Source organism: Micropterus dolomieu, unplaced genomic scaffold (assembly GCF_021292245.1).
Source record: "Micropterus dolomieu isolate WLL.071019.BEF.003 ecotype Adirondacks unplaced genomic scaffold, ASM2129224v1 contig_14622, whole genome shotgun sequence".
Lineage (NCBI taxonomy): Eukaryota > Metazoa > Chordata > Actinopteri > Centrarchiformes > Centrarchidae > Micropterus > Micropterus dolomieu.
Window position 1 is genome coordinate 1 of NW_025743608.1, and position 13,152 is coordinate 13,152.

Genomic DNA, 13,152 nt, shown 5'->3' on the forward strand with positions numbered 1-13,152 from the left:
CCAGACCAGCGAGGGAGGTACTGGCGGAACGCTTCGCACTGCGTCTAACGCTTCGTGGTTCTGCGAAGCTCCGCCAGATCTTCCTCGGAGGGACCCCCCCTCTGAACCATCTCCTGTAGCAGGTTGGCTTGGTAGGCTTGAAGCACCGTGGTGTGCAAGCTCGCACCTGCCTGGCCCGCTGCCATGTACGCCTTCCCCACAAGCGTGGATGTGGTGCGACATGGTTTGGATGGTAATGCCGGCTTCTCCAGGGAGGACGCAAGTCGAGGGGAGAGATAGCTCGCAAGCTCATACTCCACCCGAGGCATCCTCCCATAACCACGGTCCCTAACCCCCATCACATTACTGTAGTTCAGTGATCGGGGTGTGGAAAGCCATGTAGAGAAGGGTCTGCCCCATGATTTACTCAGTTCATCATGTAAATCAGGAAAGAATGGCAGAGACCGGCGTGGAGGTGGCGTGTGGTGCTTAAGAAAAATTTCATCAAGCTACCACTAGCCTGTGGTGTCTGCTCCTCCCGTGGCCAGTTGATGTTGAGCTTAGCCACGGCTCTAGTCACCACCTCCAGCAGCACGTCATAGTCGGGCGCGGCCAGATGACGCCGCCCCGACACCCGGAAGTCATCGTCCACTGTGCTGAGCAGGTCCGCCTCCTCGGAGTCGGATTGCTGCAGCGTCTCCGGATCCAAAACCGCGAGCGGGAGAAGCCGAGAACGGGCTCCCGAACGAGGAAAGGAAGCGTCTAAGCCAGCGGATGAAGGTCGGGAAAAAAGCCTCAGCCGTCCCGAAATCCTCCGACAGATCACGCTGTGAACCCATGAGTGAAGCCGCCGGGCCGCCTCAGCGGCCGCAGGGTCCGCGCCACTGGGAAAACACATCCGGCTATCCTCGGAAAGAGAGCCATGCTGTACCTCAGTACCCGCACGGAAAGGGCTTCGCAACGGGCGCAGGCAGCCCCCTCGAGAGCTGCCCGTGCGTGCTCCATCCCCAAACATGAGACACACATCTCATGAGAATCTCCATCCGTGATGTACCGAGGGCAAGAAAAAACACACCTTCTGTACATCTGGTTGCCGGACATGCTGGTAGACTTCTTCTTTAGGTAAGACATACTGCTTGTAGGACTGGAGCTTTCTTCAAACAACATACAGAGCGCCTGCTGAATAAAAAAAAGCTAATGATGAGTGTGTACAGGTGTGCTTTATACTCCTCCGGTTATTCCGTCACACCTTACCGTTCTAGCAACAGGCCAATAGGATTGGAGTGATTTCATTCACGTTCAGACCTGCTTCGCCTAGAGGCGTTCCCATAGTGTCGTAACCGACGCAGTTCGAGTTCCCTCGAAGGGGAACTCTGCTGTGAAGCGGACGACACTATCATCGGCTGGATGTCAAACAACGATGAGACTTCATATCAGGAGGGCACTGATAATCTTGCTGAAGGGTGCTCAGAGAACAACCTGCTGCTGAAAGGGAATTAAAACTGCATCTCATTTTACAGCCCGTCTGTTGAAGAACACCACAGCACAGTCGACACAACAATGACCTTAGTTAATATTAACCATATTCAATACTTCAAAGATAACAGTCACACATGTGATGCCCCCTGCTGCTGTTTCAGGCCAATGCTGAGTGACCAAGTGTGACCTGCTACTGGTTCTGTTACTGATATGAATGGTTCTGTTACTGGTCCCAATGGTTCTGTTACTGATATAAATGGTTCTGTTACTGGTCCCAATGGTTCTGTTACTGATATGAATGGTTCTGTTACTGATATGAATGGTTCTGTTACTGGTCCCAATGGTTCTGTTACTGATATGAATGGTGCTGTTATAGATATGAATGGTTCTGTTACTGGTCTAAATGGTTCTGTTACTGATATGAATGGTGCTGTTATAGATATGAATGGTTCTGTTCCTGGTCTAAATGGTTCTGTTACTGATATGAATGGTTCTGTTATCCGATATGAATGGTTCTGTTACTGGTCTAAATGGTTCTGTTACTGATATGAATGGTTCTGTTACTGGTCCCAATGGTTCTGTTACTGATATGAATGGTTCTGTTACAGATATGAATGGTTCTGTTCCTGGTCCCAATGGTTCTGTTACTGATATGAATGGTGCTGTTATAGATATGAATGGTTCTGTTCCTGGTCTAAATGGTTCTGTTACTGATATGAATGGTGCTGTTATAGATATGAATGGTTCTGTTACTGGTCTAAATGGTTCTGTTACTGATATGAATGGTTCTGTTTCTGGTCTGAATGGTTCTGTTCCTGGTCTGAATGGTTCTGTTACTGATATGAATGGTTCTGTTATTGGTCTGAATGGTTCTGTTCCTGGTCTGAATGGTTCTGTTACTGATATGAATGGTTCTGTTCCTGGTCTGAATGGTTCTGTTACTGATATGAATGGTTCTGTTCCTGGTCTGAATGGTTCTGTTCCTGGTCTGAATGGTTCTGTTACGGATATGAATGGTTCTGTTACTGATATGAATGGTTCTGTTACTGGTCCCAATGGTTCTGTTACTGATATGAATGGTGCTGTTATAGATATGAATGGTTCTGTTCCTGGTCTAAATGGTTCTGTTACTGATATGAATGGTGCTGTTATAGATATGAATGGTTCTGTTCCTGGTCTGAATGGTTCTGTTACTGATATGAATGGTTCTGTTCCTGGTCCCAATGGTTCTGTTCCTGGTCTAAATGGTTCTGTTACTGATATGAATGGTTCTGTTCCTGGTCCCAATGGTTCTGTTACTGATATGAATGGTTCTGTTACTGGTCCCAATGGTTCTGTTACTGATATGAATGGTGCTGTTATAGATATGAATGGTTCTGTTCCTGGTCTAAATGGTTCTGTTACTGATATGAATGGTTCTGTTCCTGGTCAGAATGGTTCTGTTACTGGTCCCAATGGTTCTGTTACTGATATGAATGGTTCTGTTCCTGGTCTAAATGGTTCTGTTCCTGGTCTGAATGGTTCTGTTACTGATATGAATGGTTCTGTTCCTGGTCTGAATGGTTCTGTTTCTAATATAAATGGTTCTGTTACTGGTCTGACTGGTTTGTGTGTTTCAGGTGTGTGTGCGTGAGGAGGCGGAGCTTCGTTACCGTCAGCTGACTCAGGAGTATCAGGCGCTGCAGCGAGCGTACGCTCTGCTGACGGAGACGAGCGGAGGACACTACGACGCTGAGAAGGAGATCAAGGTGACCCAGCAATCTAAGCCAGGCAGCAATAGAACCAGGGTTCTGTTCTCTGTGATGAAGCGAGGCACTAACAGGTCGATGGTTCTGTTCCCTGTGTTTCAGACCCGAGAACAGTTGCTGAGTGAAATCAGTCGATATGAAACCAGAGTTGCTGATCTGGAGTCGGCTCTGAAACAACAAGGACTGGTAACACACTCTCTGATAAAGATCATAGTGTTTCCATAAACGATTAGAAACAGAACATTAAAGAATAAAACAGCTGACAGAGGAGGAGAGTTTTTTCTGAATGGAGGATAAAGTCTGTAAACAAACGATATGATTGGTCCATAGACCTGGTGAGAATATTATCTGCGTTCTGATTGGTTCCAGGGTAGACTCCTGGAGAAAAGAGGTGTGTCTTCATGCTGATCAGAGGGGCAGAAACCAATGAGAGCGAGCCAGAGGTAGAACCAACAGTAGAACGTCAAATAGCGCAAGCAGTCATGTTCCATAAAGAGTGGAACCAATCACAGCCTGGAGCCGTGGCTGATCAGGTAGAGGGGCGGGGTTTATCTGTGACATAAAGGTGATCTGTTGAAATAGAAACATGCAGTCGGTAGCTCTCTGTGGAACATGACTGAACACCTTTGATGTAGAACGTAGAACGTAGAGCAGGTCTGTTGGAGCTCTGAGCTGAGGGTAACACAGAGTGCTGACACAGCTGCCTGTCTGTCCACCTGTCTCTCTCTCAGGATGTGAAGTGGGTGGTGGAGAAGCAGGCGTTATACCAGAGGAACCAGGAGCTTGTGGAGAAGGTGAAGCACTTTGATTTCTGTGTTTTGCGTGTTTGACACTGAACTCACAGACATGAAACACGTTGATTGATTCAGTATAACTTTCACATCCGGAGGATATCCAGGTCTCTGATGTCCATCCAGAACAAACGTTTAAATGTCCTTCAGTCTCACTGTACCTGATGGTTGTCTGAACACGGTTGTTGGACGATTTTGGCTCTGTTTTGTCCTCCCGACAATTGCAGGGCGTTCCTGTTCCAAGGCTGGTCGGAACAGATTATCAGCCAAATTGATCCTGTAGTGTGAGGGCTTCACAGACAGAATCTGAAGACTGGATCCCCGACTTAAGGCTCCTGCAGACTACACGACTTTCAGCGTTGGCCGGTGGCCGTGCTGTTCACACTACACGAGTCGCCGTCTTGTGACGGGAGTCTTGAAGTCGTTGTGGCGTTCACATTACGTGACTGATCGGTGACGGGTGGTCATACACTACCTGAGCTGACAGCGGTTCTGTCACCCGACAGCTGGTCACATGAAAACATGTGAAATGTGAAAGAGGAAATGAGGCGAGCCTACAAGAAACAGCTGTTATTATAAAGAATCTGGGTGAAAGGATGGATCAGCTCACGCAGGTAGCAGGGATCGTCTGAGCTACAGAGAGCTGCAGGGGAGTAAAAAGTGTTTTGCAGAGAAGAAGTAGCTGCCTGCTCTCATTGGCTGGATGTGGATGTCAGTCGGCCGATTCCTCCAGATATTTGGCGTGCTAGATATCTGGCAGATGTCGGCGATGTGTCACAAATGTGTCGGGGAGCCATTTTGACGCGTCGTTGAGTAGTTCCCACATAACGACTGGATGGATTTACCCCAGATCACAGCCTGACGGTCGCCGAGGTCTCCGAACGGCGAATCGAGGTGAAAATCGTGTAGTGGGTCAGGGGGTCGTAGTGGGAACGAGGCTTTAGGGGAGCCTCCAATCAGAAAGCCACAACAGCCAATGAGAGCGAGCTGAGCGGGAAGCGTCCCCGGCGTATATCTGGGCTATAAAATGTCTAAACCTGCTGAGTCCCTCTTCTCACAGTTTGATTCTCTTTTTTCTGTTTTTCTGTGCAAAACACAGCACACACAAGGTCAACCAGCTGACTATGACAGTCTGCCTCCATGTTTGTTTCTGTCTGAAGTCACATTTGATCACGCAAGATTCTGTGAGATCTCACGTCCCCGGAACCGCCACTCTGAAACCGTTCAGTATAAACGCAGAGTGTGGTCATGAGTCTGGACTGAACAGTCTGGTGTGTGCGTCCTTAAGATTAAAATATTCACTCACTGACCTCAAAGCATCATGGGAGCTGTAGTTATAAGACTTATGCTGCATTTCACACTGTTGGAACTGGCTGACCGTGACAAAGTCAGGTGCACACAGTTGCACCCTCAGCAGCGCCCTTGGTGTTATGTCAAAGAAGCCATTTTTATGAAAACAAGTGACATAAACAGCCTATATGTTACTAGTTAACTGTTTATCCCTCTAGCTAAACTAGTTGGTAATCCTCAGAAGTCAGTAAATGCGGTAGGCTATCATTCCTAATGTTTTCAAATGTTTTGGCATTTTAACATATTCCTGAATAACCTTAGAGAAGACGACTTTCAGAGATTCTTTACTGTAACCAGCCACCTAATAACATTGGCAACATATTCCTGCATCAATTCATTTGCAGAACAGGTTTTACTATTTAATAGTATGGATTACTGTGGGCGGCTGTGGTCGGCGGTTCAATCCCTGGCTTTTCCAGACTGCATGTTGAAGTGTCCTTGGGCAAGATACTGAACCCTGAATTGCCCCTGGTGGCTGTTCAGTGAATGAATGCGTGTGAATGTTAGTTTCTGTTTGAGCACTTAGGCTCAGTGTGTGAATGCAGATGTCTGTTAAAGCACTTTGAGTTGTCGCAAAGACTAGAAAGGTGCTATACCAATACGGAGCATTTACATTATTTTTATTTAAATACATGCAAATATATATGTTAGCTTTTAGTTTATGGTTTACCATTACAATGTGTGCTTTCACGGGAGCTGCCATTGTTGTGTGAATATATTCAGCTGCTACTAGTGATGTCGTGCTATTTTTTTATTTTTTCTCCGAATTCACAAGTAGGAACTCCGACTTCAGGTGATGTTCCACGATACTTTTTGTAGTTGGAGGTCATAAATTTCTGAGTTGCCTGGATTAGACCATGATCATCTCCTAAAAAGAAATAAGGCAAAGCAGAATCACAGGGGTGAAACAGAAATATTAATATATTATGTCAACAAAATATATTTTTTCACCAATACTCTTTAAATAATGTATGTATGATATTATTGCATTGACTTTGTGTGGGACTATCTGTAATATTCTGTAGATAAAGCAGATGGAAGGTGAAGACCTGCGGCTGAAAAATGACATCCAGGACGTCAAAGATCAGAACGAGCTGCTGGAGTTCCGGATCTTAGAGCTGGAGGTGAAAACAGATAGACAAACACAAATAACAACAATCTGCCCGTCAGGCTGACTCTCTGTTTGTATGAAAACCGTGTTTACTGTTCAGGAGAGGGAGCGACGCTCACCTGCCATCAACTTCCAACAACTCCACTTCCCAGAAGAACTCAGTCCTCTGCAGATCTACTGCGAGGCAGAGGGAGTCACTGTGAGTCCCAACACACCTTAGTAACACCTGCAAACATACCTGCAAACTCACCTGCAAACACACCTGAGTAACACCTGCAAACACACCTGCAAACACACCTGAGTAACACCTGCACACACACCTGTAAACACACCTGCAAACACACCTGAGTAACACCTGCACACACCTGTAAACACACCTGCAAACAGACCTGAGTAACACCTGCAAACACACCTGCAAACACACTTGAGTAACACCTGCACACACACCTGAGTAACACCTGCACACACACCTGTAAACACACCTGCAAACACACCTGTAAACACACCTGCAAACTCACCTGAGTAACACCTGCACACATACCTGCAAACACCTGCAAACACACCTGAGTAACACCTGCAAACACACCTGCAAAAACACCTGAGTAACACCTGCAAACACACCTGAGTAACACCTGCACACACACCTGCACACACACCTGTAAACACACCTGCAAACAGATCTGAGTAACACCTGCAAACATACCTGCAAACACACATGTAGACACACCTGCAAACACACCTGAGTAACACCTGCACACACACCTGTAAACACACCTGCAAACAGACCTGAGTAACACCTGTAAACACACCTGCACACACACCTGAGTAACACCTGCAAACACACCTGCAAACACACCTGTAAACACACCTGCAAACACACCTGAGTAACACCTGCAAACACACCTGCAAACACACCTGAGTAACACCTGCAAACACACCTGCAAACACACCTGCAAACACACCTGAGTAACACCTGCACACACACCTATAAACACACCTGCAAACAGATCTGAGTAACACCTGCAAACATACCTGCAAACACACCTGAGTAACACCTGCACACACCTGTAAACACACCTGCAAACAGACCTGAGTAACACCTGCAAACACACTTGAGTAACACCTGCAAACATACCTGCAAACACACCTGCAAACACACCTGAGTAACACCTGCACACACACCTGAGTAACACCTGCACACACACCTGTAAACACACCTGCAAACACACCTGTAAACACACCTGCAAACTCACCTGAGTAACACCTGCACACATACCTGCAAACACCTGCAAACACACCTGAGTAACACCTGCAAACACACCTGCAAAAACACCTGAGTAACACCTGCACACACACCTGCAAACACACCTGAGTAACACCTGCACACACACCTGTAAACACACCTGCAAACAGACCTGAGTAACACCTGCAAACACACCTGCAAACTCACCTGCAAACACACCTGCAAACACACCTGAGTAACACCTGCACACACACCTGTAAACACACCTGCACACACACCTGAGTAACACCTGTAAACACACCTGCAAACACACCTGTAAACACCTGCAAACACCTGCAAACACACCTGAGTAACACCTGCACACACACCTGTAAACACACCTGCACACACACCTGTAAACACACCTGCAAACAGACCTGAGTAACACCTGCAAACACACCTGCAAACACACCTGTAAACACACCTGCAAACACACCTGAGTAACACCTGCAAACACACCTGTAAACACACCTGCAAACACACCTGCAAACACACCTGAGTAACACCTGCAAACACACCTGCAAACACACCTGAGTAACACCTGCAAACAAACCTGCAAACACACCTGAGTAACACCTGCAAACAAACCTGCAAACACACCTGCAAACAAACCTGCAAACACACCTGCAAACACACCTGCAAACAAACCTGCAAACACACCTGAGTAACACCTGCAAACAAACCTGCAAACACACCTGCAAACTCACCTGTAAACACACCTGCAAACACACCTGAGTAACACCTGCACACATACCTGTAAACACACCTGAGTAACACCTGCAAACATACCTGCAAACTCACCTGTAAACACCTGCAAACACCTGCAAACACACCTGCAAACACGCCTGAGTAACACCTGCAAACATACCTGCAAACTCACCTGTAAACACCTGCAAACACCTGCAAACATACCTGCAAACTCACCTGCAAACACCTGCAAACACACCTGTAAACTCACCTGTAAACACACCTGCAAACACACCTGAGTAACACCTGCACACATACCTGTAAACCCACCTGAGTAACACCTGCAAACAAACCTGCAAACACACCTGAGTAACACCTGCAAACAAACCTGCAAACACACCTGCAAACTCACCTGTAAACACACCTGCAAAAAAACCTGCAAACACACCTGAGTAACACCTGCAAACAAACCTGCAAACACACCTGCAAACAAACCTGCAAACACACCTGAGTAACACCTGCAAACAAACCTGCAAACACACCTGCAAACTCACCTGTAAACAAACCTGCAAACACACCTGCAAACTCACCTGTAAACACACCTGCAAACACACCTGAGTAACACCTGCACACATACCTGTAAACACACCTGAGTAACACCTGCAAACATACCTGCAAACTCACCTGTAAACACCTGCAAACACCTGCAAACACACCTGCAAACACGCCTGAGTAACACCTGCAAACATACCTGCAAACTCACCTGTAAACACCTGCAAACACCTGCAAACATACCTGCAAACTCACCTGCAAACACCTGCAAACACACCTGTAAACTCACCTGTAAACACACCTGCAAACACACCTGAGTAACACCTGCACACATACCTGTAAACCCACCTGAGTAACACCTGCAAACAAACCTGCAAACACACCTGAGTAACACCTGCAAACAAACCTGCAAACACACCTGCAAACTCACCTGTAAACACACCTGCAAAAAAACCTGCAAACACACCTGAGTAACACCTGCAAACAAACCTGCAAACACACCTGCAAACAAACCTGCAAACACACCTGAGTAACACCTGCAAACAAACCTGCAAACACACCTGCAAACTCACCTGTAAACAAACCTGCAAACACACCTGCAAACTCACCTGTAAACACACCTGCAAACACACCTGAGTAACACCTGCACACATACCTGTAAACACACCTGAGTAACACCTGCAAACATACCTGCAAACTCACCTGTAAACACCTGCAACCTGTCACACCTGTAAACACCTCAAACACCACACCTGTAAACCACTGCAAACCTGAAACACCTGTAAACACCTGCAAACACACCTGTAAACTCACCTGCAAACATACCTGTAAACACCTGCAAACACCTGCAAACACACCTGTAAACACCTGCAAACTCACCTGTAAACACACCTGCAAACACACCTGTAAACACACCTGCAAACACACCTGAGTAACACCTGCACACATACCTGTAAACCCACCTGAGTAACACCTGCAAACACACCTGTAAACACCTGCAAACACCTGCAAACACACCTGTAAACACCTGCAAACACACCTGCAAACACCTGCAAACACCTGCAAACTCGCCTGTAAACACACCTGCAAACACACCTGAGTAACACCTGCACACATACCTGCAAACACACCTTAGTAACACCTGCAAACATACCTGCAAACTCACCTGTAAACACCTGCAAACTCGCCTGTAAACACCTGCAAACACACCTGTAAACACCTGCAAACTTGCCTGTAAACACCTGCAAACACACCTGTAAACACCTGCAAACACACCTGTAAACACCTGCAAACACACCTGTAAACACCTGCAAACACCTGTAAACACACCTGCAAACACACCTGAGTAACACCTGCACACATACCTGCAAACACACCTTAGTAACACCTGCAAACATACCTGCAAACTCACCTGTAAACACCTGCAAACTCGCCTGTAAACACCTGCAAACACACCTGTAAACACCTGCAAACTTGCCTGTAAACACCTGCAAACACACCTGTAAACACCTGCAAACACACCTGTAAACACCTGCAAACACACCTGTAAACACCTGCAAACACCTGTAAACACACCTGCAAACACACCTGAGTAACACCTGCACACATACCTGCAAACACACCTTAGTAACACCTGCAAACATACCTGCAAACTCACCTGTAAACACCTGCAAACTCGCCTGTAAACACCTGCAAACACACCTGTAAACACCTGCAAACTTGCCTGTAAACACCTGCAAACACACCTGTAAACACCTGCAAACACACCTGTAAACACCTGCAAACACACCTGTAAACACCTGCAAACACCTGTAAACACACCTGCAAACACACCTGAGTAACACCTGCACACACACCTGAGTAACACCTGCACACACACCTGCAAACACACCTGCAAACACCTGTAAACACACCTGCAAACACACCTGAGTAACACCTGCACACACACCTGAGTAACACCTGCACACACACCTGTAAACACCTGTGTCACACCAGAGTAATCATTTGTTTTCTTGGATGATGTTTATTGTTTGTTCCTCAGGAGATTGTGATCAGTGAGTTGATGAAGAAGCTGGATATTCTGGGAGATAACGCCGTAAGTGTATGTTGAATTTATTTTGTACATGTATGTGTCTTATATATTTCTTCTTCTTCATCAGAACCAGCAGATCTCTCTGTGTCATTGTTTATTTGGACCTAATCTGAAGTTCCAGCTGCTGTAAATACCAGGGTCACATGTTGACTGTCTTGTTAATGACAAGTGACTAAAAACATGACAGAAAAACTGCCAGAATTAATAATAACTGATATTTCCACGTGTTGGCATGTAGTTTACATGTTGTTATCATGTTGTTGTGTTTTTGAGACATGTTAACATGTTATTTACATGTTGATGAAATGTTGTTGACGTCTTGTTGGGATGATGTTTAAGTATTAAGTATTGATTTAGTTAATGTGTAATTTACATGTTCACAAGTTGTTGTGATCTTGTTGTCGTGTTATTGTTGAACTGCTGAACAAGTTGTTTATGTGTTGCTGACATATTTACATATTGTTGACGTGGTGACGTCCTGATGACGTGTTGACATCCTGTTGTCATGTAGTTGACATTTTGATATCATGTTGTTGACATCTTGTTGACATGTTATCATGTGGTTGACATGTTGATGATATATTTACATATTGTTAACGTCCTGTTGTCAAGTAGTTGACATGTTGTTGACAGATTTACATATTGCTGACATGCTGACATCTTGTTGTCATGTAGTTGACATGTTATTGACATATTTACATATTGTTGACATCCTGTTGTCATGTAGTTGATATTGTTGTCGTCTTGTTGACATGTTATCATGTGGTTGACATGTTGCTGACATATTTACATATTGCTAACATGTTGACGTCTTGTTGTCATGTAGTTAACATGTTGTTCGCATATTTACATATTGTTGACATCCTGTTGTCATGTAGTTGACATGTTATCATGTGGTTGACATGTTGCTGACATATTTACATATTGCTAACATGTTGACGTCTTGTTGACATGTTATCATGTGGTTGACATGTTGCTGACATATTTACATATTGCTAACATGTTGACGTCTTGTTGTCATGTAGTCGACATGTTGTTCGCATATTTACATATTGTTGACATCCTGTTGTCATGTAGTTGACATGTTGTCGTCTTGTTGACATGTTATCATGTGGTTGACATGTTGCTGACATATTTACATATTGTTGACATGTTGACGTCTTGTTGTCATGTAGTTAACATGTTCGCATATTTACATATTGTTGACATCCTGTTGTCATGTAGTTGACATGTTGTCATGTTGTTGACGTCTTGTTGACATGTTATCATGTGGTTGACATGTTGCTGACATATTTACATATTGCTAACATGTTGACGTCTTGTTGTCATGTAGTCGACATGTTGTTCGCATATTTACATATTGTTGACATCCTGTTGTCATGTAGTTGACATGTTGTCGTCTTGTTGACATGTTATCATGTGGTTGACATGTTGCTGACATATTTACATATTGTTGACATGTTGACGTCTTGTTGTCATGTAGTTAACATGTTCGCATATTTACATATTGTTGACATCCTGTTGTCATGTAGTTGACATGTTGTCATGTTGTTGACGTCTTGTTGACATGTTATCATGTGGTTGACATGTTGCTGACATATTTACATATTGCTAACATGTTGACGTCTTGTTGTCATGTAGTCGACATGTTGTTCGCATATTTACATATTGTTGACATCCTGTTGTCATGTAGTTGACATGTTGTCGTCTTGTTGACATGTTATCATGTGGTTGACATGTTGCTGACATATTTACATATTGTTGACATGTTGACGTCTTGTTGTCATGTAGTTAACATGTTCGCATATTTACATATTGTTGACATCCTGTTGTCATGTAGTTGACATGTTGTCATGTTGTTGACGTCTTGTTGACATGTTATCATGTGGTTGACATGTTGCTGACATATTTACATATTGCTAACATGTTGACGTCTTGTTGTCATGTAGTCGACATGTTGTTCGCATATTTACATATTGTTGACATCCTGTTGTCATGTAGTTGACATGTTATCATGTGGTTGACATGTTGCTGACATATTTACATATTGCTTAGATATTGACGTCTGGTTGGCATGTTAG

At 44.8% G+C, this 13,152-nt stretch overlaps 1 protein-coding gene across 1 annotated transcript in view; it reads left to right on the forward strand.

The window, feature by feature from the left end:
- Window positions 1-3,921: 3,921 nt before the first annotated feature.
- The window catches only part of LOC123966952 (janus kinase and microtubule-interacting protein 3-like), a 13,772-nt gene continuing 4,541 nt past the window's right edge, over window positions 3,922-13,152 (forward strand). The window contains exons 1-4 of the mRNA XM_046043029.1: window positions 3,922-4,000; window positions 6,373-6,471; window positions 6,559-6,657; window positions 11,021-11,074. Of these exons, the coding sequence (XP_045898985.1) occupies window positions 6,382-6,471; window positions 6,559-6,657; window positions 11,021-11,074 (243 nt within the window). The 5' untranslated portion in view covers window positions 3,922-4,000; window positions 6,373-6,381. The remainder of the gene's footprint in view (window positions 4,001-6,372; window positions 6,472-6,558; window positions 6,658-11,020; window positions 11,075-13,152) is intronic.